This window comes from Camelina sativa, chromosome 3 (genome assembly GCF_000633955.1).
Source record: "Camelina sativa cultivar DH55 chromosome 3, Cs, whole genome shotgun sequence".
NCBI classification, from domain to species: Eukaryota; Viridiplantae; Streptophyta; class Magnoliopsida; order Brassicales; family Brassicaceae; genus Camelina; species Camelina sativa.
The window spans coordinates 16,165,727-16,176,205 of record NC_025687.1 but is presented as its reverse complement, the minus strand read 5'-3'; the positions used below and the strand labels follow the sequence as shown (position 1 = coordinate 16,176,205).

General features: G+C 35.7%; 2 protein-coding genes across 2 annotated transcripts; one reads left to right on the top strand and one right to left on the bottom strand.

Moving 5' to 3' along the window:
• LOC104777277 (protein NRT1/ PTR FAMILY 7.3-like) lies at positions 626-5,462 on the top strand. Its single transcript, XM_010501492.2, has 6 exons — positions 626-843; positions 1,512-1,626; positions 3,388-3,605; positions 3,697-4,268; positions 4,350-4,848; positions 4,943-5,462. The coding sequence occupies exons 1-6, from the start codon at positions 814-816 to the stop codon at positions 5,354-5,356; spliced, it is 1,848 nt and encodes a 615-aa protein (XP_010499794.1). The 5' UTR covers positions 626-813; the 3' UTR covers positions 5,357-5,462.
• On the bottom strand, positions 5,590-8,733 carry LOC104777276 (plastidial pyruvate kinase 3, chloroplastic-like). The gene is made up of 12 exons (XM_010501491.2): positions 8,341-8,733; positions 7,898-8,173; positions 7,646-7,811; positions 7,414-7,548; positions 7,198-7,308; positions 7,021-7,109; positions 6,862-6,924; positions 6,603-6,778; positions 6,396-6,495; positions 6,162-6,310; positions 5,961-6,069; positions 5,590-5,866 (listed from the first exon to the last, which is right to left on the bottom strand). Exons 1-12 carry the CDS (start codon positions 8,560-8,562, stop codon positions 5,747-5,749), a joined length of 1,716 nt encoding a protein of 571 aa, XP_010499793.1. The 5' UTR covers positions 8,563-8,733; the 3' UTR covers positions 5,590-5,746.

Sequence of the window (10,479 nt, the reverse complement as noted above, 5' to 3'; positions counted from 1 at the left end):
AGTTTTATTGATGGATTAATATCATTGAAAACTTACAACTAACTTAATATCTTTAAATAAATATATGTTCGTTTATCATAAATGATAAATATGATCACATTCACACAGGACTAAATCAGATATAAGAAATTATTAGAAGCTCCAAAAAAATCCCAATCCATGCGTACCTTTAATCTAAAATGTACCTTTAATCCAAAAAAAAATCCCAATCTATGACTATATTTGATAAGAGATATTTGGGATTTTCCTTTATGATAAAAATTTTGGAATCATAAATTGTATCTGTCACTACAAAAGTTTTTAAGTTTTGCATAAGAAACAAGAAAAATAGCCTCCGACTGACCCTCCGCCTCAGCCTCAGCCACAGCCCAAAGTTTTAAAAGCACATAAAGTATCCTTTCAGCCACGCAAACAAAAATTTTGGGAAAAAATTGCAAATATTAATTTCCGTATAATTAGACTTGTGCTTTTGAGCTTTTTATTTTTCGTCATCGTGCTTTTGAGTGCATTTTTTTTTTTAGAATTTATAAATTAAAAATAGGTATTGGGCATGTGAGTGTCCCATGTAAAATCAGGACCGTTCAAATCATCTTCCAAACTTCTATTTATTCTCATTCTTCTCTTCTCTACAACATCCAAGCTTGAACTTGCTTTCTGCTTCTTCCTTCTTCGTCCTTTGCTCTATATTTCTCTCATATCATTTAAAGAGAAGAAGAAAAAAACAACAACAAAAAAACACCAAAACTAAAGAGAGTTTCGTTATCACTATCTTCCCTAAACCTCCCCCATACATATAATCAAATATCATCAGAAATGTCTTGCCTAGAGATATATAACAAAGACGTAAGTTATTTTTAAGCTTAATTGTCCCTTTGATTATTTCTTTAGCTTTGATATAATTAAATGGGCATCTACTTTTCTTCCTCATAAGATTATGATTATGTAATTAAGTTTTTTGTTCCTTAGATATCAGCTGTGACCACAATAGGAATTTTGTGTTTTTTTAGTAACTAATAATTATGGTAAAACTTTAAAAAGTTTTTGGTGGCTCAGGATCAAAGGGCATGCTCAGTGAAATGGAGAGTCACGATCTTTATGCGCAAAATACATTTAGTTCAACATCTTTTCTTTTTTTTTCTTTTTTTTTCTTCATATTAGCTTTTAATTAAGCTCTATAATATTGGCTATATTATAGCTCATATTCTTTTCTAACTCTTATAAGTATATATATTTGGTTGTACTGCAAATTTAAAGTCGAGAATAAATCCAAATAATCTTGAAAATTGTGTCTACAAAACGAATACGTGGCAATGCACAATAAAGTTAGAAAAAGAGAAGAAAAAAAAACGTTTTTAGTCAAGTTCCAAAACACAAAAACTATTGAACGTAAGAATCTCTCTGTATCAAGAGGGACCAAAGTTGGTAGATACAAATAGAGCATATTATTAAACAGGTATAACAATTGACATGTGTGTAGAAATTAATCGAATCAAATGTAAATGAAAATGCAGACGATGAAGAAGAAAGAAGGAAATGAGGAAACAAGAGATGGGACTGTGGATTTCTATGGTCGTCCCTCTATTCGTTCTAACTCAGGCCAATGGGTTGCTGCCATCGTCATTCTTCGTATGTTTCCCTCTTCCCTATTCAAAAATTTACAATTTATTAAGCTATATAGATACCAAATATATCAGTTTCATTTTTCTTTTATTAAACTTAAAAAAAAAAAAAAAAGAAGATCAGTTTCAATTAGTTTTATCAAACATATTCCATCCGATGAGTGATACCTTAAAATATAGAATTTTCATATATTTGTTTTTGGTTCTGCATGTCCTTTTCTCAAAGATACCACATGCAAACTCATGGCATCCTTACATAGGTATATTCAGGGCCGGTCCCCATTTAATGGATTCGTATCACTATTATGTCTTAATACATTATTTGTATACTGAAACATACATGTTTGCATTATTTTGTAGCACACATGCATGTAAATATATAATATACATATTTGTACCGTATAATTATGTAGATATCCACCTGAAAAAAAACAAAAAAGTATAAAATCGATATCAATAAACATATTGACAAAAATAAAATAAAAATAGGGATACCGATATGATGTATATCTAAGAGTGTGTGGATTGATTGATATGCATGCTTATCTTTGAGGTATGTAATAAGTTATCAGAAACTAGGAAAGTGACAATAGAACCAACAAATTTATGTAGAATTAACTTCGAGTTGTACGTGAACGTGTCAAGACATATCCATGTGTTCGAACGTAGGCTGCATGTTTTGGTAAAAACCCCAACCACATGACATATATAACTTTTCTTTTAAATATTTTTGTAACCAGGTAGATCATAGATTGAAATTCATAGGAATCCCTGAATATTCTTGTCATTATTTATTTATGAATTATAGAGATCCCTATGTTTTAAAGAAAACAATACCAAGCTATGATGAAAATTAATTATTATATAAATTGAACATATGAGTACTTTTCAATCATTTTCTCCAAAAAAAAAAACTAAGAATTCGAACGCAACTAATATGATGTAAGAGATCTGAATGATTGAGTGTTTTTATCCATTATATGGATCTTGTTTGTCATTTTAGAATAACTGAAAATGAGAACATTCAGATTTGTAAGTGACTCTATATATGGAGAGAGATATTTAGGTTTTTTAAAGATACTTTGATGAAGTTTAACCAAAAAAAGAAAAAGAGAAACTATTTTGAGGAAGACGACACTAATAATATTAAACATAAGTGCAAGGAAAGCATGTGTTAGTGGAATTACGCTGCCTTACACGTAATTACCCATTTCATTTTCTATGTCGTTAGCTAATGCCACGTGCACTTCTTCACATTTTTTCCTAACATTTTTATCTTATAATAAGTTGTGTTGATATTAAATTATACTTTTAGTATATTTCACAAAACATCTATTTTTATACATAAACACAAATTTAGAGATTTTAGTGGTCTTCTTTTCTTTTTCTTTTCCATTTTGCTTTTTGATTTAGTTAGTAGGATCCACGTAATACTTTTAATAAAAATTTCATAAGATTATTATTATTAGTTAACGATTTGTATTTCGCATATGGAATTCGATTAGCTAACATTTTAGTTATTTGTAATATCATATAAGTTTTGATTTCGTTAGAAGGTGGGACAATAATGAAGTAGTCATTAAATACAATCCAACCAAAGAAGTGTTAACGTCATCTTGACGAACACGGAACTTAGTTTCAATTATTAAACAATCATTCAATGTCATTCATTCATCTACCTATTCCGGTTTCTTTCAAATCAAATAGTAATATATAGTTTGGTTCAATTGCTAAACCAATTTCTAATATAATTTTTCCGGTTTAATAGTGAACCAGGGGTTGGCGACACTAGCATTCTTTGGAGTTGGAGTGAATCTGGTGCTGTTCCTAACGCGCGTTTTGCAACAAAACAACGCAGACGCAGCTAACAATGTTAGCAAATGGACAGGAACCGTTTATATCTTCTCATTGGTCGGAGCGTTTCTTAGCGATTCCTACTGGGGTCGTTACAAGACTTGTGCTATCTTCCAAGTCATTTTTGTTATTGTAAGTTAATAGCAACAACCAAAATAAGATTCATCCAATGTTAAAACGTTCTACGCTGATTCTAACGCTTTCTTTTTATGTGAAACCTCAGGGACTTTCATCGCTATCGCTATCATCGTACATGTTCTTGATCAGACCAATAGGTTGCGGGGATGAAGTCACACCTTGTGGTTCGCATTCCATGATGGAGATCACAATGTTCTACTTCTCCATCTACTTGATCGCATTGGGATATGGCGGTTACCAACCAAACATTGCAACTCTTGGAGCGGATCAGTTCGATGAGGAGCATCCTAAAGAAGGGTACTCAAAGATCGCCTTCTTCAGCTACTTCTACCTTGCTTTGAACCTCGGTTCACTCTTTTCAAACACCATCTTGGGATATTTTGAAGACGAGGGAATGTGGGCGCTCGGGTTTTGGGCGTCCACTGGCTCTGCTGTCATTGCTTTGATTCTTTTCCTCGTTGGAACACCGAGATACCGATATTTCAAGCCCACGGGTAATCCTCTTTCGAGGTTTTGCCAAGTTTTGGTCGCTGCAACGAAGAAATCATCGGTGGAGGCGCCATTACGAGGGAGAGAGGAGATGTATGATGAAGACAGCCAAGGGAAAAATGCTTCTGAAAATACAGGGAGGAGGATAATGCATTCTGATGAATTCAAGTAAGTTGCCAAGAAACCACATTTTCACCATATATGTCAATGCCATGGAAGTGTTCTAACATGTTTCTTTTGGAATTTCAGATTCTTGGACAAAGCAGCTTACATCACTGCAAGAGATCTAGATGACAAGAAACAAGACGCAGTGAACCCATGGAGGCTATGTCCAGTGACACAAGTGGAGGAAGTCAAGTGCATTCTTAGATTGATGCCAATTTGGCTATGCACTATTATCTACTCAGTCGTCTTCACCCAAATGGCATCTCTCTTTGTGGAGCAAGGCGCTGCGATGAATACCAATATCTCGGATTTCAAAATCCCTCCCGCAAGTATGTCTAGCTTTGACATCCTTAGCGTCGCTCTGTTCATATTCCTATACAGAAGAGTTCTCGAGCCAGTCGCCAACAGATTCAAGAAGAATGGATCAAAGGGAATCACCGAGCTTCACAGGATGGGAATCGGGCTTGTGATTGCTGTCATCGCTATGGTTGCTGCTGGAGTTGTGGAATGTTATAGGCTTAAGTATGCAGACAAGAGTTGCACTCACTGTGATGGCTCAAGCTCCTTAAGCATCTTCTGGCAGGTAATGATCACAAACATGAAAACCCACTTCGGTCCTTAGATAAACAACTTACAGAAGAAACTTTTGAGTCCTGACAATCTTTTCTTCTTTGCAGGCTCCACAATACTCGCTCATAGGGGCATCAGAAGTGTTCATGTACGTAGGTCAGCTTGAGTTCTTCAACGCGCAGACACCAGACGGACTAAAGAGCTTCGGGAGTGCTCTATGTATGATGTCAATGTCAATGGGGAACTTTGTGAGTAGCTTGTTGGTGACAATGGTGGTGAAGATCTCTACAGAGGATCACATGCCTGGTTGGATTCCAAGGAACCTCAACAAAGGTCACTTGGACAGATTCTACTTCCTCTTGGCTGCATTAACCAGCATTGACCTGGTAGTATACATTGCATGTGCGAAGTGGTACAAATCTATACAACTAGAAGGAAAAAATGAGATGCAAGACATGAGTGATGATGATGAAGATGACTCTGAGAGTGAAGAGGAACGAGAGAAGGATTCTAAAGTCTAACAAATGTGTGGTTTTGTTTTTTCAGTTTTTCCGGTGATGTGTAAAACAACAAACTGATTCATAATAAAAAAGGCTAAATCGGATTAGTCTCTTTTTCGTCGAAAAATCTACTTCTTTAAAATCCTAAGCCATAAAGACTTAACTGTCATGGATTATGTGGATTACTCTTACCAGTAAGTAATAAGATGAGCGAGACAGAAATCTTCCATGACATGTACTCAACCAAAACCAGAAAGAAAGAAAAAAAAACTTCAATAACTTGAAAATGTATATATGGTTGTTTGATTCACTGGTGAGTGATTCAAAAAAAAATATGGATCAAAGTGTGTCAAGAGTAAGAAAGCTGAGTAAAGTGAAGATGTAGTGTAGCTCAAGAAGTAAAAAATAACATCATCCACCTATCTTTATCTTACGAACTTGTATGAGATGGGTTGATTCTTCACGCCAAATGGGTTGCGCGCCGCTTTGTACAAGAGTTACATTTTGTCCTTCCTTAAGCATATCCTCGTCCTGAGCATTTTATAACAGATAAGTGTTTGCAAAACCACTTCTGCCAGAAAATGTAAGGTTGATAAATGAGAATGAACTTGGGTTAATGTAGTACTTGTAAGAGTTTCAGAGACCGGGCATATGTATCTTCAGCATCATCCGAGAACGCCATATATATAGGCATGACACCTTGATATAGAGCCAGCCTTTGCATTATCCTTCTCCTAAAGGAAACAAACCAGTAGATCGATTAAATCCAATTCCTCTGATTAAAAAATTTGGACATTCACTGAGTGACAGATAAACAAACACTTACTGGTTTGTGAAGGCGAAAATTGTTGCGGATGGGCGGTAATGGCTTAAAAGCACTGCCATGGATCCGGTTCTCGTGAATACAATTAGCGGTGTGCTCAGTGTATTTGCCATTATAGAGGCATGAAAAGCAAACATTTGCCCCATGTGACCCTGTAGGAAGAATGTCGCTATTAACATTTGCATTTGACTAATGTACCATATTTCATAGTTCTGGTATGAGGAATTTGTGAAGTACCTTGTAAGCAGTGGTAGGGGTTGCAGAGGTTCTGACAGGTAGACTTGCCTCAGTTCTCAACGCCACAGTATGCATTACGTTAACAGCTTTCAGCGGGAACCTGAAATCCAAGAATTTTAAAAAAAAAATACAAGAACATTCAAGATCACATGACATGTAAGTTATATTGACAAAAATACAAAGTAATGGTTTGATTAAAATACGAACTTTCCATGTGCGGTTTCACCAGAAAGCATGATAGCATCTGCACCTTCACGTACTGCAATTGCAATGTCAGAGACTTCAGCTCTTGTAGGTGTTGGATGGTTAATCATACTCTCTAGCATGTTTGTGGCGACAATCACTGGTTTATGAATGCTCCTACACCTTCTGATTATCTCTTCCTAAAAATTAACACATAATAGCAAAAGCATAAGTACCAACAAAGTCTAACTCTATGTTTCATAATTTTCAGTCTTGGATTTACCTGTAACAAGGGAACCTCTTCAACGGGAAGTTCAGCTCCAAGATCTCCACGAGCAACCATCGCCTGAAAAAGAATCAATAATTATATAAGCTAAGGAAAAAACTCAGCACTAAGCATCAACATATTAACTTTGATCATAGAAAAGACTATGAAACCAACCCCATCACAAGCAGATATGATAGAAGGAAGATTCTTTACAGAGTCCGCACTTTCAATTTTCACAATCACCGATATGTCAGCACTGCAGGCTATCAAAACATTTGAAAATTTCTATTAGTTTCACAGACATTTTTCACCAAAGCTGATAGGAGACTGGAGAAAAGAGGACAGACTTACTTTTGAGATACTTCTTCAACTCATGGACAACTTTAGCATCTTTAACAAATGAGACTGCATAGAAATCGACTTGGTTATCCACTCCAAATTTAATGTCTTCCCAATCTTTGTCTGCAATGGAGTTAAAACGAGAGTTAGTATAATCATTCAAAAAACTTTTCGAGTTAGAAATGTTCCTTGATGCAAGGTATTGTGAAAACACTAGCTGGTATCAACCTGTAATGGAAGGAAGAGTCGCACTCTTTCCTCGAACATTCAAGTGACGTCTAGACTGAAGCTCTCCACCATCAATTACTACACACTTCACCAACTCGCTAGTCTTTGATGTAACACCTAGTGACATCATCCCACCTAGTAATAAAGAGACACAAGAAGGAACCTCTTGTCACAAATGAACTAAAAACAAAGACTCCAAACAAAACCCACAAAGATTTACTAGTACTCTTACCATCCACCAAAAGTATGTCCCCAACTTCAACATCGTTTACAAAATCATCATAATTTACAGTAACAGTGTCTTTAAGCGAAACACCTCTCTTGGTAGTAAAATTAAACTCTTGACCCTCTTCAAGAAATATCGGCTGAGGTACATCCCCACTTCGAACCTCAGGACCCTTCACAAAGCATAGCATACAAATAAAAACAGAAACTTTCATAACATTTTCATCTTAACAGACTAAAAAAAAAAAGATTATTATACCTTTGTATCCAACATAATAGCAATGGCTTTGTCAACAAACAGAGAATTGTATTCCTTGACAAAATCGATAGTTTTCTGATGAGAAGCATGATCACCATGAGACATATTCAAACGAGCCACGTTCATTCCAGCTTCAGCGAGCTTCCATATCATCTCCCTAGAACTCGAAGACGGTCCAATCGTACACACAATCTTAGTTTTTCTCCTCGAATCATTATTACTTGTTCTAGAATCCGCCAGTTTATATGATGAATCAACTGAAGAATCCAACACTCCCTAACAAATAAACCCACAAATTCACATTCAAAATAGCAATATTCAGATTGAATGATATCATAATCGAATCCTAACAATACTGAATCAGACGGAACGTGACAAACAAGAAAACAAAATTAGCAATTAGGGGAAAACTCAAAAAAAACAAAAAAAATGAATGAACTGACCACATCAAAAGCACCGTTCTCGGCATAAGCTTTAACTCTCCGGGTGTCTTGACTGATTTTAATCGATCTGACGGCGAGAGAACATTGACGGAGAGAGATACTAGACCTTCCAGTGCCGATTAGAGTTCGCCGGAGAGGTGATATGGAAACTCCAATGTTTTTGCAGGAGGAGAGAGTGCGATCTACTGACATTCCGGTGGAGATTTGACCTACAGCCGCCATGTGCACAGCACCTGAGGATGAACAGAGAAGATGCAGAGGAGATGCAGAGGAGAGAGAGAGGGAAAGAGGGGCGGAGAAAGAGAGAGAGAGAGGGTTTTGTCTTGTTCTTATTGGTTGTTTTGGTAGGACAGTTACACTGAACCCTCTGACTCAGAGAGAAGTAGCAAACAAAGCAAACTACTATAAGTTATGGTTCTGTCTGATATTTTTTTCTCAGCTACATTCGCATATACCAAAGTTGATTTCTTCCTTGTCCGTACTATATACTATACCATAAAGTTTTTATATTTATATGAAATGAAAAAGTAAAATTTCTAATGAAATTATACGAATTTGTTACGTGAACGCTTACAAATATTATACTGTCCATCTAAAATTAATTGAAATTGTTTTGGTGCTAAACCAAGGAATCTGTGATTTGATGGTAAGCTAAATTGGTAAGTAAAAACATTTTTTTAATAAACATTGATAATATTTAGGGCACTTGATTATAATGAGGTTTCTCGATATGGATAGTGACCCAACGAAAACAATTAACATAAAAACTACTAAACTACAACTGAAAGATTTTAATTTTTTTTTAATGAAATATTCACTAACCACTTAAAATAAAAATAATTTAGCGATCGCTTTTATAAGTAAAAAATCAGGTAATTTGAATAGTTTGTACATCAACGCCAGTTCTTTACCCAGAAAAAAAGAAACATTTTCGTGATAAGTTAAACCATTTTTTTGTCGGTAATTTTCTATAAAAAAAGAGGATTAATTTGTATTTAAGTGCTAAAAAAGAATTAATAAACAATTTACAACTAGACAAACTAAAGCGAACGTATGTGCTTCACTTGAGTCTTCATTCCTTAAACAGAGTCAAGAGTTTCTCTTCTTCCTAATTTCATTACCACAAAAGATTGGTAAAATCAACTGAGCAAATTCACAAGATATAACCAGAGATAACACATATGAGCTGCCGTATTAACCACGAACAGAAAGTAGAATCAACACTTAAATGAAGAAGATAAGTTCATTACTTTGTTATTATTTTCTCCTTAAAAACTTTGGTTACAATACTGTTCATTTTTATACTAGGAAGATTAGGTTTAACATGTCACCTCTACCTCTAAACTTTTGAATCTATTGGTCAACATAATTTCTTGATTGGGACAGCTGTGATTGTTTTTGCTTTTAAGAAACTGCTGAGCAGCTTCCTTCTTCTCATATAGACTATTCTTCTCTTTGTCTTGTTTCGTAGGTGGAATTGAGACTATCTTGGTGGACTCAAGCTCCTTGGGCTTTAGCTTTTGCTCATCCGATTTGGGCTTAGTCTCAAGCTCCTTGGGCTTTGGCTTTTGTTCAACAAGCTTGGGCTTCCAAACCATTTTTGGCCCATTGTCTTTTGGATTTGTCTTCTTGTTGTCGAAAGAGAATTCTAGGGTTGTACTTGATTCTTTTTTTTCCTTTTCTGTGTTGACCGAGTGAAGAACCTCAGATCGTCTATTAGCCCCCCGCAAACGTGGCGTAGGTGGGAAAACGACGCCGAGTTTGGATCGAAGAGCAGCGAAGGGTCATGGTGGTAATGATTTGGTAAAGATATCTGCGATTTGAAACTGATTGTGGATGTGAGTGACGACGATGTTACCAAGAGCAACCTGCTCATAAACATAGTGATAGTGGGTCAGCTGCTAATGGAAAGCTGGATTTGCCGAGAGATACACCGCTGAGAGATTGTCGCAGTAGAGATTTGGAGTACGATGCAGAGGAATCCCCAGTTCCTTCATGATTTTACAAAACCAGGTAATCTCAGATGCAACTTCAGACATAGCTCAATATTCTGCTTCTGTAGAACTCTTGGAGACAGTATTTTGTTTTTGGGATTGCCATGAAATGATGTTGCTACCCAAGAAGGTGCAAAAAACACAT